The following is a 19,067-nucleotide window of genomic DNA, read 5'->3' on the forward strand; positions in this document are numbered from 1 at the left end:
GTTTTGCGTATTGTCTTTTTATTTTTTACTATCATTTTTATCCGTTACTTTTAGTAATATATATATATATATATATATATATATATATATATATATATATATATATATATATATATATATATATATATATATATATATATATATATATATATTTATATACATATAATATTTATATATATATATACATATATATATATATTTATAAATATATTTATAAATATATATATATATATATATATATATATAATATATACACATATATATATATATATATATATATATATATATATATATATATATATATATATATATGTATGCATGTATGTAGGTATGTATGCATGTATATTGTTAATTACAAATAAATTTAAGTATGGTTTCAATTAAATAATTGCACGGTTATGTTGTGTATTGCATTTTAATTTTTTAGCATCGACTCTATCGGTTATAATGGGTGAGGTTTTTTATATTTTTATTTTCATATATGATTTTAATTTGCAAATTATTTTAAGGTTTTGCTATATTTTTTGCTATATTATATTATTCAATTTTTTCATATAAGGTTTTTCATATAACATTTTTTTATCATATAAGTCTATACTATAGTATTTTATATTTTTATTTTTTAGTGCCATCATCATCTAAACAAGTTGGTAATGTATAATCTAAACCTTTGAACATGATTTTAATTTCAAAATAAATACAAGAGTTTATTTTTATTTTAGTGCCAATTGCATCTGTTTCAGTTGGTAGGGGAGAGCGGGGAGAAGTGGGACACGAATTTTTTTTTTCAGGGTAATTGCAATATCTTCTTTATTTGATGTATGAACTGAACCAAACTAGTCTTAACAAATAAAGCAGTTTTTGGGGCACCGAATCCACCCCCTAAGATTGACAGAATGTTTTAATAAAGTATATATTTCTTGGTTTAAAAAGAACCCTGCTATTGGGGTAAAGTGGGACAAGTGTGGGAGAAGTGGGACAAGTGTGCGGGAGAAGCGGGACATTTGTGGGAGATGTGGGACTATATAAAAACAACTCCAAATCTAGTTAAATATTAATTTGAGCAAACTTTGATTTTAAAGTTAAGTTTAGTTTAAATAAAACGCGACAGAGGAGTAATGGTAGAGCGCTTGGCTTGTAAGAGAGAGGTTTGACTTCCACCACGTCCGGGGTGGCCACATAAAATTTTTATAAGAAAAAGAGGATATTAGAGAATTTTAGAGGAGATTTTGCATTTAATTTAGAGGACTTTCTCGCAAAACTACAAAATTTTGAATAAAAATAGAGGATTTTTTATACAGGTTTAACGTCCATGTTTCCACATAACTGGGAATTGGGCAAGGGTCAACAATGTCATTTTTTATGTTAGATGACACGGATTCGCTAAAAATAATTTTCTACGACCCAATCCTTATTTCAGATGTTACCCAGTTTTGCAGACCATGAATTTTGAACATTATACTACCATCAAGAAATAAAAAAATAAAAAGAGGAGTTAAAGAGAAGATTTGATCACATTTTTAACTTCTTAGAGGATAATAAAGGATTTTAGAGGAGGTTTTTGAAAAAAAGGACATTAGAAGATTTTAGAAGAGCTGTGGCCACCCTGACGTCTCTGGAAGTACCACGCTCAACTTAGTTTCTTTGCGCAGCGGGCCTTGTTCGTAAAGGTTCGTGTTTCCGAGTTAAAGGGTTGAGAGAGGGTTGTAACCACAATAAAAAAAATATTTAAAAATGCGTAGCCTCCTCGACTGAAGTGGCCCCCTTGGAGAGATTAAAAATAGAAAAAAAAATCAAATTATCAATGTCTTTTTCAATCAAATTAAGATTACATTTTAAGAATTAAAATTTCTTTGTTAAAAAAAGAAAAAAGTTATTTTACATTTAAGATGCTTCACTTGGAAAATGATTTCAGCTTTTGTTCTTGATGTTGTTCCAGCAAGTGGTTGAGGCAGGACTGCTTTTATATCATCAATATTCACACTACGAATGTCATTGATTCTAGGTTTGACAAATTTAGAAGTTTTTTTATTCTGGCATTTCAGGAAGCTGACCTCAACATCAAAATTTGAGTCTATTTCTTTCTGCACTATGCCTACATAATAAGAAATGGTGTTTTTACTACAAACCTCGCAAAGAACATAATCACTGACACTCACATTTTGAATAACGCTAAAAGAAACTGTTTCCAATTCTTCTTCAAACTCTAGTGAGTAACAATTAGCAGAAACATCATTTGTTATTTTGCTGAAATCTACATCAAGGTCACTGTTCGATTTCCGTAAAATGTTTTTCCTCACATTTTTGGATTTTAGAAGGATAATTTTTTTACCTTTTTGTTTGTTTAATACCTCATTTTTTATTCTTAAAATCTCTGGCGTTGATGTGGCTATCATACACTTTCCCTTTTTACGTCCACGTCTTAAAATCTTACAAGAAGGTGCCTGCAAAATATATATTATAGTATTATATAATTATAGAATTTAAAGAAAACCTAAACTAAGAATATTTAGTTGAAATTACCTTTGGATAACCTCGTACAATCTCAGGAGAAAATACAGTTAAGTTTTCTTTTACTGCTTCATGTTGCACACCCAAACCTGATATATCTGAAAGAATAGCACTTGTATTATATTTCTCCCATGAATCTTCGTTGCATGGTTCTTGAGGCACATCTCTATCTGTAACAACTGCTTCATGTTGCACATCCAAACCTGAGATATCTGAAGGAGTAGCAGTTGTAATCAATTTCTCACACGAGCCTTCACTCCATGGTTCTTGAGGCACATCTCTATCTGTTACAACTGATGGTAAAAAAATATCATCCCCATATTCATGTCTATCATAAGGCCAAATTCCTGTCACGCGAAATCCTGACATAATATTTGTTGGTGTGGAAGATTTTTCCCATGCTTGTCGAATGAGACTGGCCATCTCATAAATTGTAATGGCTTGCCCTGGATTGCTAAGCATCCAGCTATTGGCAGCTGCATTAAAATATGTTTTCATTGGACCAAAAACAGACCTATCTAAAGGTTGTGTCTTATGTGAAGTATGTGGTGGCAAAGTCATCATACAAACATGGTTCTCTTTTGCATATTCAAGTGACTGTAGTGAAAGGTGGCTTTTATGATTATCTATAATCAATAAAACTTTGTGATCGGCTGTTGGGCGAGCAAACTTAACAAAATGTTTTAAAACATCTATAAATATTTCAGCATTCATCCATCCAGATTGATTGGCTAATCCAATAGAACCTTCTGGTGCTCCTCTCATTAGTGAGTTTCTAAATAATTTTCTTGGAAAAACAATAACAGGGGGTATTGCTACACCAGCTGCGGAGACAATTCAACACACTGTTACTAACTCACCTCTTTCTCTAGATGTTATTTGCCCAACTTGCTTCGATCCCTTTGATGCAATGACACGAGGAGTTTTTTGCACAGTAGTAAAACCTGTCTCATCAAGATTAAAAATTTTTAATGATGTTGCTTTAGACTCTGATATACCTTCTTGTAATTTGTTAAAGAATATATCAATAGTATACCGATTAAATGCCGATGCTCTTGCAATTGAAGTTGCCTCTGGTTTTCTAACAGATAGTTTTGGGTTTCTTTTTAAAAATCCTGTTAACCAATCTCGACCAGCCTTTTTTTGCTCTATCCAACGCAAGGGACATTTAATTTTGTTTGCTTGAGCCATTTCAAAAGCTAGAGCTCTTACTTGAACTGGTGTAAGGCCATATAACATATCAGAACATGACTTTAGATAAGTGCTCAGTGTTTCTTCTTGTGCAACAGAGAAAATCATAGAATGTTTATAGTTTGGTTGAAGATTAGCAGCTGGGTATTGACACTTTTTTTTTATACACCTATGAAGTGCAGACTTTGAAATGTCAGCCGAATATGCTGCTTCTCTAAGGCTTATCCCATTTTCCACTTCAGCTACAGCAACTTTCAAAATGTCTTCTGAAACATGTGGAGATTCACTTTTTCTGTTATAAACTCTAGGCATGACCTGAAATTTAAAAGAAATTAGGTTTTATAAAAAATATTTATTTTTTATGGTATTAGGGTCACTGTTTTTACTAAATTTTATATCAGACTATTATTATTGATTAAAAAAACTTTTATGCATGCCTTTTGCTTTCCAAATGCTTTCAAACTGTTGATGTAAAAAGAATTCTAAATTTGCTCCAAACAATAATGATGAATCAAATCAAATTTATCTTTAATGAAGATCTCTCTTTCCAAATTTTGTTTTAAATCAACTGAATAAGAACTAAAACTAAAATTAAATATTTCAATAAAGCGTCTCATTATTTTTATTTTGAAAACTATAAAAAATCGTAGCTAAAATATTCTAGAATTTTCCGCAATAAAATAACGCATAACTGTAAAGGAGAAGTGGGACAGCGGCTTTTTTCTTGTCCCACTTCACCCCTATGTAGGGAAGACGAAATAAAACTAAAATTACAGCCACACAGTTAAAGCTGAAATACAAATTTAATTATTAAATGTTAGATGATAAGTGCATTTCCCTGTAAAATAGAAAAAAAGTGCAACAACAGTCAAAAATAAATAAATACATGAGTTACTAGACTGTCAGGAAAAGTACTTTTTTTGGGTACTTTCAAAAAAAAGGGTTTTCACCGCGCGCAGAGAGGGGAAATGATGTCTACTAAAAAGAGCACATGAAATCTATACGTTTACATTAAATAACAGTAATTAGGCGTTGCTGCGAAATAAAATTATAGGGGTGTCCCACTTCTCCCGCGTCCCACTTCTCCCCACTCTCCCCTAATATACTTTCAATAAGAATTTATTTTATTTATTTTCAATAAGAATTTAAGCATTGACAAATAATTTACATTTATGATTGCAAGATTATGTTATGTATTTTTATTTTTTAGTTTTATCTTCTTCTGTTAATACTGGTAAGGTTTACATATCTTTACTTTTTAACAACCAAATAATTTTAAGACGATGCTGTATTTTATGTTTATTTTTTAGTGCTATTCCATCTAACCGAATTGGTAAGGTGTATAAAGTGAACTTTTCAAAATGATTGTAATTGGAATATTATTGCAAGAACTTAAATTTAGTTTATTATGCCTATTTCTTTATTTTAGTGCAATTTTCATATTATTATTATGCTTTTTTTTCATTCTCTGTTACAACTTGAAATGCCTTACAACTATGCTAAATGAGTTTATATAAAAAAATATTTGCAATTTTTGTTTTTTCAAATTTTGCAAGTGGTGTGACTTGCCTAAATAATACAGCAATCGATAGACGGCTCTGGCTTACCTTCACATGATGTCTATCGTTAAAAATAATTAAAACATAGTTTCGTTTTTAGTAATTAATCATTTTAATCATTAACTAAACGCCAAGGCAAAAATATATTATATTATCTTTGAAATAGTTAGGGTAGATTAGGGTAATATGAGCACCTTGGTAGTATGAGCATACTTAAAGATTTCTTAGATATAAGTTAAAGTTGCTATGTATTTTTTGAATCGACTTTATGTGGTGATTACAGGAATCAGTACAATTAGTGTAAATCTATATAAAATATATATAAAATAATATCATCACGCATGAATAAATCTGTGGCGCAAAATTTTGGTGCTAAAATAATGAAATTAATTTTTTCATAACGAAAAATATGTTAGCTAAAAATCCAATCCTTTTTGGCTTGAAAAACAATGCATAGAACTATTTAGTTTTGACTTTATTTAAAGATGCCATTTTTGTGTAATATGAGCATGCTCAAATTACCCAGTGATTTTCATTGAAATTACCTAGTTTAAAGTCCTAAAAAAGCAGTGGTTTTAATTGGTTTTTTTAATAAAAATAAAATATAGTAAAACTTTTTATTATTTTAATAATACTAAATATTTTTCTGTAATTTAAATTCAAAAAAGTTGAATTTTTATCGTTCAAAGGTTTGAGTTGATAAAATTGAAAAAATAACGAACAAATTTTTTTTTTTCTTGCGAAAAACATAGTAGTATTGTTTCAACAAAAAGTGGCTTAAAATTTGATCTTTTAATGATAAATTTTGTTAACGATTCATTATATTACAAAACTTAGTTCTAATTGTCAGGTAGGTATTTTTTTTACGAATGTAATGTTTTTTTTGTGAGCTAATTTAAAGTGCTCATATTACCAAGTGGTCTGGGTAATATGAGCATTTTTGTTACTTTTTTAAAACCTCTGTATTTTTAAGAAAAAATTTCGGATACCCAAATATCTAAGTGGATCATGAGAAGGGATCCCTAAATATTGTTTATTCGCAAAAATTTTGGATCCAGCTTAATTATTTTAGAAATTATTCCAATTTTTGCTTAAAGGCTCATATTACCCTAATCTACCCTATACATTATTAGTTGTTTTTTTTAACATTTTATTTATTATTTATTTTGAAACAGGAAATTTGTTTGTTAACCAAATAAAATGGCTAGCTTGTTAGCTATACTGTATGGTCCTTACTTCTGTTAATTTAATAATCACATGAAAAACTTTATTACAGGTTTTTGCTATACTTGGTTAGAAAGTTGACATATTTTTTACAGCCAATTGACTTATAGCCCCACAATAGTAGTTGTATAATTTTTTGAGTCATATATATCCAATTAAATAATAATTTTTGGTTGGAAGTGGAAGGGGCATTAGAATGTCTCTTTCTTATGACATATTTGGATACGCCCTCCCTTATACTCCACTCTCTTATGACCATGGATGCACCACTAATGTATCTTTTAATCTAGTGGAATATGTTTTTTACTTCGTTGTTGTTGTACTTTAAATATTCAATACGGTGTGCATACGCCCCTTTTCGTAATAGAAACACCACTTTATTACGTAAGGTTGTATAACATAATTAAGCATCTGCGTATCGTTAACGAGATATCGAAACTAACCGATATTTTTTACGATAATGGATTTCGATATGAAATGCTATGATCCGATATGTTTCGATATGATTTCGATAAAATATCGTTTGGGTTTCGATATGCACGATATTAGTATCGCTTTTAGCGATAAATATCGCGTAATTTATCGCTAAAAAATGCATAACGATATTTTTTGAGTTTCGATATGATTCGATACGTTTCGATAAAATATCGTTTGGTTTCGATATTTTACAATATTTTGTATTAGATATAACTGAATGTTAAGTTTAGTTATTTTGCAATATATTTTCTCAATTTATTGATTAAAATATTGATAAAAATTAATAATCGCCTAATTTTGAATGCCATTTTTTAGTTTAAATTGTTAAAAACGGCTCAGGCGGTTACGAGCACAATCCAACTGTTTAGTTTTTTAAATAAAAACATACCGTGGTGTGACTTTTAGAAATTCCTTATTTAAGAAATGACAAATTTCGTATATATAAAAGAAACATTTGTGGAAAATAATTTTGTTATTTTAACTTGATTTATGGGGTCATGATGATTTCCTAATTAGATTGATGTTTTAATCGTTTGTGGGTAAATTAATTTTTAATTACAACAGTTGTAGTAATTTTTAATTGAAATCACGTGACAACTGAATCAAGTTACTATTCTCAAATCATTCTTTAAGCAATCATCAAATATTAAAATATTTTCACATGCTCTGTTTTTTATCAAATCATGTTACATACTGATCGTTTAAATGCCTTATAAATCAGTACAAAAACAAATTTATTTTATTTACAAATTTATTCAAATATTTATTTATTCAAACAAATTTGAATGATAAATAAATGTCATAGTTATGGAGTTTTTGAAGATTATTGTTATTATTATCAAACATATATATATACAAAATTTGTTTACTTTGGCAACTTTACCGTTACTTTGGCACTTTTAAGTTGATCAGGGAAAACTCCTTGGAAACTTAAGACGAAAAGATTTTAAATAGAATATTGTATGACTTTATATAAACATTTCCGTTAATACCGTCGAATCCTATTGCTATATTTGGTTTAATTGTTTTGAAAGCAGCTTCAAATTCCTTATAGGATATTTCAATGCAATTAAGATTGTTGTTTTTCGAGGTAAAAGTTCAAAAGAATTACCAGTATATGGAATAGTTTTTGCTAAGTTAGGCCCTGCTAAAATAAAATGCTTATTTAATTCAAATGCAATATCGCTTGAAGCATATAAAATTTTATCATTAACTTTAATACCGTTAGGCAAAGCGCCTGATTTAGTTTTAGCTTTACCAGTGATTTCTCTTAAAACTTACCAAGTGCGTTTTGAGTTGTTTTTTTTTTTTCAAGTAAGTTAAGATTTTTTAAACTTTTTCTTTGTCTTTCGAACTCTATAGCATTTTTTTTGTAAATGGTTTTATTTTCAACTGATTTGGACTTCATATACTTAATATATAATTTTTGTTTAATTGTGTAAGATTTTTTTAGTGCATCGGTTATCCATGCATGGATAACCGATGATGGCCATGGGGATGTTATCTTTTTAAGCTTTTTGTTTATTTCAATTTTAGAAAAATTTGCGTCAAAAATATCATAGAATGTTTTCAAGAAAATTGCTATAAGCCAAGTTGGCGTCCTGAAAATGATCAATATATATTGATCATTATCAGGACCATATATGGTGCCAATGAAGCATTGATAACTGGTCATTAAATGATGCTAAATTTGCTATGCTATAAAGGCGTTTGCAAAAGCTATTTTTTTATCTAGTGTTAATTTAGTATCTGTACTTATGGAGAAAAAAATCGGAAAATGATCTATGATATCGCATTTAATGATTCCTTTTTTAAGAAAAACGCTCCGTTTTTAAATAAGTCATTGTAAAACTCTTTAATGTTGTATTTGACGAGATACTGTAAACAATCAAAATTAAAATCACCAATTAAATAGTTTAATTTCTTTTCGTGGTTACTTTTCTTAAAAATGACTTTTTTTTGGTTTTGGTTACGGTTTCAATTACGGTTCTACTGAACCGAATTTTTTTTTTTTTTTTTTTTTTCTCTGTTTTAATATAATATAAGATTTTACAACTTCGTAATATAAAATTTCAATAAATAAAATAAGTAAAACAGATAGGGGCTCAAAGAAGATGAGGATGACAGTACGTTATCACAATCTTTTCATAGAGCCCCTATAACAAGATTTCAAAAAAGTATCGTAATATGTTACAATATGCGTAATAAAATTTCAATAAAATATCGTAATAAAACGCGTAATTCGTTAATAAAATTGATAAGCAACCAACAAAAGTAGAAATAAAACAAAAACAGATTTATGAGAAATTATTCAAAGTATCATTAACCAAAAACGTTTCTCATATTTTAAAAATTTCTTTTTTTGTTAAAAACTTGAATGAACTTAACGAATTTACCGTACCTTTGAATCCTTTTTGAAAAGTATTCCATACTTTTGGACCTCGATATAGAAAGCTGTACTCTGAATATTTGTTTATTATCCGAGGCAGTTTATATGTGTTGGTCATATTCGCTCTAAGATTATAGCTATCATTTTTATTTATTTTAAACTTGTTATTAAAGCTTATAGGAGAGATATTGTGATTATAACGATACATGAAAATTAAATGCTGGTAGATATTTATTTCAAACACATTCATCATTTTCATATCTTTCATTAAGGGCTTAGCGTGTTCACGCCTATTTTTTGAGTAAATGATTCTGCAGGCATGTTTTTGAAGACTATAAATTTTTTTAATCTTTGCCGCTTGAGTACTTGCCCATGAAATGTTTGCATAGCTGATGAGGCTATGAATTAGCCCAAAGTAGATTAATTTAAGACTATTTTTATTGACGTAGGAGCGAACTCGATACATCAAACCTATTATTTTGGTGATTTTTGACTGGATATATATTATATGTGGAAGCCAGGATAATTTTTCATCAACAATGATTCCTAAGAATCTTATATTGGATTGCTTATTTACTAGTTTATCATTTAGAGATAGGTTAGGCAACTTGAGAGGAAGATTTTCTTCTTGTGTTTTTTTGTGAAATAGTATATACTTTGTTTTCTCAGCGTTAAGTGAGAGTTTGTTTGCCTTGAACCAGTTGTTTACTTTACACAATTCAATATTCATGTCTGCATATAATTTCTTGATATCATTGTTGGTGAGAAATAAGTTTGTGTCATCTGCAAACATGACCGAGTTCATTTTTAAAGATGCATTACAAAAGTCATTTATATATATTAGAAAAAGAAGTGGACCAAGAATCGATCCTTGCGGGACTCCACATATGACATTTAATACTCCAGATTGGACATTATTTACATATTGTTTTCTGTTTGTAAGATAGCTTTTAATCCAATAATAAGTTTTATTTATTATTCCGTAATGCCTTAATTTATCTAATAGAATGCAATGGTCCACTGTATCGAATGCTTTTGATAAATCAAGAAACGCTCCTAAAGTATATTTATTATTTTCAAAACCATTAGTTATTTGATTTACTATTTCAATGATTGCATGTTCTGTAGAGAGATTTTTTTGAAAGCCAAACTGATTTGGGTAAAAAAAATTGTTTTTAATGAAGTAATCATAGATTCTATTATAAACTACACGTTCGAAGAGTTTTGAAAATACAGAAAGTATTGATATAGGCCTGTAGTTTGAAATGTCAGAATGATCATTACATTTGTATAATGGAATTACTTTTGCCAATTTAAGTACATCCGGAAATATCCCAGAATTTAATGAGAGCTTAAGTATATGAATCAGGGGTCTATTAAGACTGTGTTTGTTTGCAATAACTATATCACTAGATATCTCATCAAATCCTGGAGCCTTTTTTTTTTTTAAGGAGGCAAAGGCTGCCTCTAATTCTTCATAGCCTAATTCATAATCAAGCATGGTAACGTTATTCGTGGTTTTAAGATAGGTTTTAAATGATACAGATGTTGGTACAATTTTATTTACAAGATTAGGACCAATATTTGTAAAATATTTATTGAATTCTTCTGAAATTAGTTTTTGACAAAATATATCGTTATTTTCAATAACAATTCGTTTAGGAAGAGAAGGTGAATTTAGTTTTTCTCTTCCCATTATGAGATTAATGATGGACCATGTTTTTTTGCTATCAAATTTGCATTTGTTAATTTGATTACTGTAATATTTTTTTTTTGCATTTTTAATGAGATCTTGATAAAAAAATTTATAATTTTTGTAATTTTTTTCATTATCATTGTTTCTATTTTTCAAAAATTTATTGTAAAGTTTTTGCTTTTTTTTTGAGCACTTTAATAACGATTTATCCATCCACGGATTAGCAATTGCTTTTGACTTAGTTGTTATTATCTCTTTTGGACAGGTTTCATTAAAGTACTCCAAAAATGTACTTAAAAAGGCATTGTAAGCTTCATTAGTATCTTTACATTTATATACGTTGTTTCATGTTTCTTGTTTTAGTCTACTTGTTAATTTATTAGTGTTACTCAATTTTAAATTTCGTTTTATTAAATGTATAATTTTTGAATGACAATCAGACATAGATTTAAAGTTTTTTATTTTTATGAATATCGGGAAATGATCGCTAATATCTGTCAAAAATATACCGGTTTCAAATGTCGTTTCTAAATAATTATTGATAAAAAATATTGTCTATTGCTGTTGCAGAGGTTTTTGTTACTCGCGTTGGTTTATTAATAGTTGACAAGACATTAAATTTAAAAAGCATATCAAAAAAAGATTTTATTTTTGGACATTTTGTGTTAGAAAGAGCATCAAGATTTATGTCACCAGTTATATATAAAGTCTTATTTTCTTTATTTATTTTCATAATCGTATTTTTGATAAAGGTTTCGAAATTTTTTATTTTTCCACTCGGTGGACGATAAACACATCCAACTAAAATGTTTCGGTATTTTTTATTAATAATTTCAATGAAAAGGCTTTCATAGTTATCATTTGAAAAGCATAGTATATTTTTTATCTTGAAAGCATACTTTTCTAAGACATAAATTCCTAATCCTCCTCCTTTTTTCCCATTTCCTCTTGATTGACTTATTAGTTTATAAAATGGTAATATATAATTAGAATTTAATTCAAGAGAACTTTCTGTATCATGCCAAGTCTCTGAAATAGATATGATGTCGAACGTGTAGTTTAAAATATTTAAAAATTCTTTAAGTTTATCAAAATTTTGCTGCATGCTTCTAATGTTTATGTGTAATACAGAAAATGAGCCATCATCTGCTATTACTTTAAATTCAAAAGGATCAATATACGGTGTGTTAATTAAGTTCATTTGAGTTTCTTGAAAAATATTTATATTTTCTTCTGATAGGTTATTTATAAAGTTGTCCTCAAAAAAGTCTAAATTTAAATTGTGAAAATCTAATTTCTGTGGAAAAAGCGCTGCCATTTTTTAAAAATGTATAATTTAAAAATATTTAATATAATTAAAAACTAAAATACTCAAAACGCTTACTCGTTTACGCATGTCGGAATAACATCTGTGTTGCGGGTGTTTTCTCGAAATTCGTGAACAATTAGTTTGTTGTAAACAACTTTTGCAAAATAGCCATTTTGACGATGTATCTTCGCCTGATCAAAAAGTTCTTTTCGAATTTTTCGCGTGGTAAAACTAAAATCTTCATTTAGAAAGATATTAGTTCCTTTTAATTTTGTTGCTCTTTCCAAAATTGTTTTTTTGTCCTCGTAATCCCGGAGCTTCAAGACAATTGTTCGTTCTCGTTTATCATTAGCTACTCCCACTCGATGAGCCCGATCAATTATAATATCTTTTTCAATACCAAGATTATCTTTAAATAGTTGCTTTACCTTTTTCTTTGTGATTTCCCAATTCTTTTCTTCGTTATTTTCAACGACCCCGTCAATTCTTAAATTGTTTCTTCTGTTACGGTCTTCAATATCAACGCTTTTTAATTTTAACTCAATATTGTCAGAAGATATTTTACCCTGCATTTTTCGTACATTTGATAAATCATCGTGAACTTTATTAATTTTTTCCTCAACTGCTCTAGCTTTATCGTTGAATACATCGCCAACAAAATTTAATCCAGATTTCATTTCGTCGAGTTCTCGCCGAACTTCTTTAAAACTAGATTGAAAGTTATCAAACCTCTCATTTATGTTCGATAATGCTTCATGAAAAAAAGACAAAATTGTTTCTTTTTGAATATTTAGTAGCTCTCTCATCATAGCAATCGAAACTAACTCTTCTGATTTAGACATATCAATTTTTATTTAACGAATTAAAAAAATTCCAAAAAATATTTAACTGTAAGAAAACGCGTCTGTTCACCACGATGTTCGCCACGCAAAAAATTAACTAGCTAATTGTAATAAAAACGTTTTTAAAAACTCTCTAGGAAAATGTTTTTGAATACTCTTTAAATTACTTAGATATACATTATAAGGCTCTTAAAATAAATTTTTTTTAATAAGGAAAGATGTTAAAACTTTAGTTTGAATTAGTTTTGAAATTGTAATTGAACAACATTTTGAAAAATGCCAAGACCAAGGACCGAAATTTGGAACCACTTTGATGAAGAGGTCAGTACTACACCTAATGAAGAGCGACTTGTTACTGCAAAATGCAAGTATTGTTTTGAAAATCGCAAGTTGACGGACAGAAGCACATCTGGCATAAGATCACATTTGACAAGGAAGCATCCTGTTCAACTTGCAACCATGTTCGTTTTGATGAGTTAGAACAGGTGAAATAAAGTTTAGAAACGTTTTTACTTTTTTAATTTAAATATTAAGTTTTATTTTCATATGTGCTAGTTATTATTACTATTACAATACCAAGGTTTAACAAGATTTAACGATAAATATCAATAACTTTCAATAAATGCTGATGAATGTTTCAATATTAGGTATTTTAACAGGTTTCATATTAATTTTTAGACCTACAATGAAGACGAGGCTTATGAGCAGGTCCGAGATGATAAGACGCCATTAGTGTTCGGCAGTAAAGTTAAACAAGGAAGAATTTCCGGACCATCAGCAGAAACGGTCCAAAATCTAAAGCATTGGGTCAACAGCTTAGAGGAGACATTAAAATTGTCTAGTTTTTGGCCCGTTTAAATTTGCCATTCTCTTTGGTTGAACAAGAAGCTTTTAAAGATTTTGTTCACTACTGCAACCCAAAAATGAATGTGAAGGCTGCAACTACATTTTGGGGTGGGGAGTCAATTCAATAAAAGTTCCAAGAGAACTAAATTTTTTAAAAAGCTGCTTTTTTAAGACCAATCCACACTATTTTTTTTTGGTTTTCTTAGTAGATAACCAAATTGTAAACGAGTAACGAGAAATACCAATAATGTAACGAGATGTACCTGTAACGACAATAACTGTAACGAGACAACAACTGTAGACAATAACTGTAACGAGACAACAACTGAGATAATAACTGTAACGAGAAATACCAATAATAACTAATTTTTTATTTTAATTTTAGGTTGCCGTTGTTGTACAAAAATACGAAAATCTGTGAGGATGACATTCTTAAGAAGGAATTGTTAAAGACCGCTGGATTTGTAACCTCAACTGACCTCTGGCAAAGCAGAAAAATGATGCATACCAAGCCAGTAGATTGCACTATGTGAGTGAAGACTTCCGGTTAAAGATGTTTGTGATTGGAGTTTTTCCGTTTTCCGGACAACATACAGCTGAAGCCATTGCTCATCGTCTGGATAAGTATGTTTTAGTATTTTATTTTTATTAGGTTAAAATTTCTGTAATTAAAATTTCTGTAAATTAAGTTAACCGTTTGAATTATTTAGACCTTTTTGTTACAAAAAAGCGAAACCCGCCATTTAGTTTAAAACTAATGCCACAAATTAATACTTTTATTTATATCTAAAATAACAACAAAAGTATTAGTTTGTATTTTAAAATATTAAAAAGCAAACAACTAGTTTTACTTTGCTTTTCAGGAATGTCTCAGAGTTGGCCAGAAATAATGGAGTTTCGTTCATTGTGTGTGTCCATGATTTAGCCGCTAATATGAAGGCGGCAATTAACAAGTGCAATTTTGTAGATGCATCTCTTTTGTGTGCTGATCATCTTTTGAATTTGGCAGTTGAAGCAACTGTCAAAGAAACAAAAGGTTTTGACAGTTTGGATCTTCACGAAGCAATCCAAAGAGCAACTGAATTCTTTGTCCACAAGTCATCTTTGTCTGAGCAAAGAATTAAAAAAGAGGTAACTAGTTTTTAGTTTAACATCCTTTTTAGCTTTTATAGCAATTTAGTTTATAGTTTAATACAATACAAGCGCAATATAAACTTCTCAGTACACTTTGTGTGACAAAATTTTTCTAATGATAGCTATCATTAATAACTGATAAAATGCTAACACTTAAAAAGTAAAAACATATAACAGTTAATATCACTTTTCAATAATAGTAAATAGTACTCATCACCTTTTATGTTATGCTTCTTATAATTCTATTTTAATTTTTAGCTAAAGCTGTTGCTTAATGACAGTGATGTTGTTGGCAAGGATAAGTTGAAATTTGTGAAAATCATCACTCCCGTGAAAACACGCTGGAATTCAACTTTTATGATGTTGGAAAGCATTGTAAAAATGCGTCGAATCCTTAGCTCCAGTAGAGACATTCCTGGAAAAGATGACACCAAACTAGCTCTAGTCATTCCTTCAGAAGATGAGTTCAATCTTTATGATAAAATTTTGCCTATTCTGAGGAGAGTTGCTGAGATTTTAGAATGTTTCTCTGCTGACAAAGAAGTAAGCATTCACCTCGTTATCTCAAACATTTACACACTGAGGCAGAAATGCCTGGATTTCATCAAGGCTGGTAAAGCATCACCAACAGCACAAATGTTTCACCAAAAATTGGTGGAAAACTTGGATGTTCGTTTTCCAGACACTGGTTGTCAAAACCTTTTTTACTCTGTTGCCAACTTGCTTAACCCCTTGTATAAGGGAAGAGCTCTGAAAAAACTGGGTGGATTTGAGTAATCAGTGCCTATGAGGCACTGATTACTCAATCCAATTATTATCGGGAATGGATTGCTGCAACAAGATTATTTAATGAACGGTTACATGCTGAAATCCAAGGTCATGTTTCAGAAGATGATCCTTTCTATAATGTTGGAATGGAAGAAGCTCCTGCACTTATGACTTCCTATTCTGGTCCGGCTCCACCTGCAAAGTCGGACATTGTCACTGAATGGGCAATATTTCAAAAACTCTCAGGGGTTGTTGGTTTGGACGTGCTGAAATTTTGGAGAGCAAATATGTAAAAATTTCCTCGCCTTGCTCAAGCTGCTTAAAAGGGCTATGTGTACCTGCATTCTTAGTATCTTCAGAAAGAGCCTTTAGTGCCGGTGGTGGAATCGTCTTTTATAAAAGAACAAAATTGCAGCCTGAACAAGTTGAAAAGTTGTTGTACATTCAGCAAAACTACCCTAAGATTCAGATCAAAAGATGGTTTCTAACCAGTCAGGATGAAAAGAAGAATTGTTTGTAGAGGCTTTTACCAATGACTCTGAGAATTCCACTGCTTCAAGTCAGGGACCTTCTACTTCAACTCTTACATCAGCAGTTGAAATGGATGACTAACTTAAATTGGTTCATTGCGTAAGTGGCGTCATTGGTCTATTTCACTACTTAGAGTTTATAAAATTTGCTATATAGTGATTTAGTTATTTCAATAAACCTTGTCTTTGAGATTAAATTTTAAAATTTTTTTTATATTAAGTCATAAGCACAAACCTTAACATGTTAAACATGTCAAGCCAACAATTTATCAAGTAAAACATTGTAATTTTTTATTTTTAGTTGTTTATTACTTCAGCTTATCTCTTAAATAAATTAAAAAATCAAAATTACAAATAAAGTTTTATTTATTTCTTTTTTTACATTAAATAGTCAGTATTAAACTTGTCAGTAATTTTATTAAAGTTATTTAGGTTTTTAAAAAAATTATTTTTTTAGTCGGAAAAAGTAATATCGTAATGAACCGATAAGTATCGTAATCGTTTGAGTTACGATATGAGTTATGGTAAATGAGCGATAAATATCGTAATGAATCGATAAATATCGAAACTTTTTCGTGCAAATTTTTTGATATTACCGTAATTTAAAAAAACTTACGATACGCGCATTCCAATATCTTATCGGATCGTATCGTAAAAAGAACAGTTTCGATACGCAGACCCTTAAACATAATTTTATATTGTTTACTAATTTTTCTCATTTTAGTAAAGATATATTTATAAAATCAACTCGTTTTTGATCTTTGGGTGTATCAAACCATTGCCACCGCACCCACCTCTTTTGCTAACATACACCTCTTGTATATTTTGGTGGTTTACTATAAATTTAAAACAACTTTTTTTTCTATTTATATTGCTTATGTCTTTAAAAAAAACTTTTTTTCCGAAAAAGTGTTCAGTTTTATACGGGCGAGGTAGTGGTTTGGTGCCTCCTTTGTCCATCCAATACGCCTGGTGGTTAGAGTTTAACATAAAGTTGTAGCCCACTGTTACACCTATCTTTTGACACCAAGATATTTGTATTTCTATAAGAATTTTCAAAGTTATAACAATTTAAGTGAAGAAAAATATTATTTTGACCAAAAATCTATATATAGAAAAATCGGTACTTAAACCGTCATAACGTTTGAACCAATTGTTCGATTTTGATTATTTTACTGTAATAATCCTCTTTTAATGATATATAACATTATATTATTCAAACAGTTTGAAATTTTTACTCACGTACCTATATATACCAATATATAGATATATATAAATATAATATTACACAATTATAAACTTAATTAAAAGTTATAAATATTTATAAATGAACACATACCACAAAGTCCAAACTTTTTCGCATAATTTAGAAAAGCTAAATGCTGCGATTTAAAAACCTTAACTATTCCATCAGAAAGATACTGTTTAACATAATCAACATGGACAGCCATTTTTATTAAAAATAAAACCTATTTTGGATATTTTACATACCCTTACGAAGCGAGGTTAACTTTTTTAACGACTAATTTTACTCCCTAACGAAAACTTTTTAACAGGAATGCGCACCCGTAAAGAATGCGCAGAACTGTATGTGAACTTTTTTAACGACAAACCTTTTTAACGCCACGCCGCAAAACAGAAGGACAGTTTGCTCGAACGTTGGACATTTTGCTCCGAAGTAAATTGTCCTAGACGGACGGATAGGACAAACTTGGACGTTATACTCCGGAGAAAAATGTCCGACCGGACAACTTACTCCACGAACAGTTTTCTCCGTGACCGGCATTATTATTCATGTATTTTTATATATAGTGGAAGATGATCTAATTCAAATGAGACTAATTGATGGATTCCAATCTTCTGACAAGAGAGTTAAAGCTCTCAAAATGCTTCAGAATGGAGAACCACCTAAATTAATGGCATGTGTAGATTTCATAAGACAGATTGAAGAAATATATTCATTTAATATGCACAACAGTAATGAGGATATGGAAACTCTGTCAGTTAACTATATGGACAAAAATAAAGAAAAAACACATAAATGCAAATATTGTGGGCTTCAACACCTGCCACGAAAATGTCCAGCATTTGGAAAAAATTGCAATAAATGTGGGAAGTTAAACCACTTTTAAAATGTTTGTAAATCCATTATAAAAAAAGGTAGATGAAGTAGAGAATGATGAGGCACGTGTTTATTTTATTAACATGAGCAACTCAAACTCAGTAACTAATATTAAAGTAAATGATTGCACTATAAAAATTCAAGTTGTCGCAGGAAGTCAGGTCGCTATTATACCAAGGAACTTTTGGGAATTAATGTCTAAACCTAAATTGCAAAAATGTTACCTTTGTCTCAAACATTTTGATGGCACAGTTATTAAAGTAGTTTCGGAATTATTTTTGATTGGGATTAATTGGGATGGACACGTTAAAAACAAATGCAACTAATTTAGTTAATAGTGAAGAACCTGTTGTAAATGTGGACGCTCAGTAAATTATAAAGCAAATATTATAATTAAAAATAGCATGCAACCAAGTTATTTTGAATCTCGATCTCTTCCAATTCATATACAACCATTAGTAATAGAGAA

General features: G+C 29.6%; 2 protein-coding genes across 2 annotated transcripts; one reads left to right on the forward strand and one right to left on the reverse strand.

Moving 5' to 3' along the window:
- Positions 1 to 12,427: 12,427 nt before the first annotated feature.
- LOC136076016 (uncharacterized) lies at positions 12,428 to 13,198 on the reverse strand. Its single transcript, XM_065789476.1, has one exon. It carries the CDS (start codon positions 13,196 to 13,198, stop codon positions 12,428 to 12,430), a length of 771 nt encoding a protein of 256 aa, XP_065645548.1.
- Positions 13,199 to 14,424: 1,226 nt separating this feature from the next.
- LOC136076482 (uncharacterized) lies at positions 14,425 to 16,728 on the forward strand. The gene is made up of 3 exons (XM_065789845.1): positions 14,425 to 14,668; positions 14,908 to 15,175; positions 15,437 to 16,728. The coding sequence occupies exons 1-3, from the start codon at positions 14,598 to 14,600 to the stop codon at positions 15,953 to 15,955; spliced, it is 858 nt and encodes a 285-aa protein (XP_065645917.1). The 5' UTR covers positions 14,425 to 14,597; the 3' UTR covers positions 15,956 to 16,728.
- Positions 16,729 to 19,067: the final 2,339 nt, after the last annotated feature.

This window comes from Hydra vulgaris, chromosome 02, assembly GCF_038396675.1.
Source record: "Hydra vulgaris chromosome 02, alternate assembly HydraT2T_AEP".
NCBI lineage: Eukaryota > Metazoa > Cnidaria > Hydrozoa > Anthoathecata > Hydridae > Hydra > Hydra vulgaris.

Excerpts from the sequence above, each read along its gene's own strand:
- LOC136076482 (XM_065789845.1), top strand. The coding sequence starts at position 14,598 with ATGTTTGTGATTGGAGTTTTTCCGTTTTCCGGACAACATACAGCTGAA. Across the intron at positions 14,669-14,907 it reads ATTGCTCATCGTCTGGATAA|GAATGTCTCAGAGTTGGCCA; the intron begins GTATGTTTTAGT and ends TTTGCTTTTCAG. Across the intron at positions 15,176-15,436 it reads AGCAAAGAATTAAAAAAGAG|CTAAAGCTGTTGCTTAATGA; the intron begins GTAACTAGTTTT and ends TTTAATTTTTAG.
- LOC136076016 (XM_065789476.1), bottom strand. The coding sequence starts at position 13,198 with ATGTCTAAATCAGAAGAGTTAGTTTCGATTGCTATGATGAGAGAGCTA.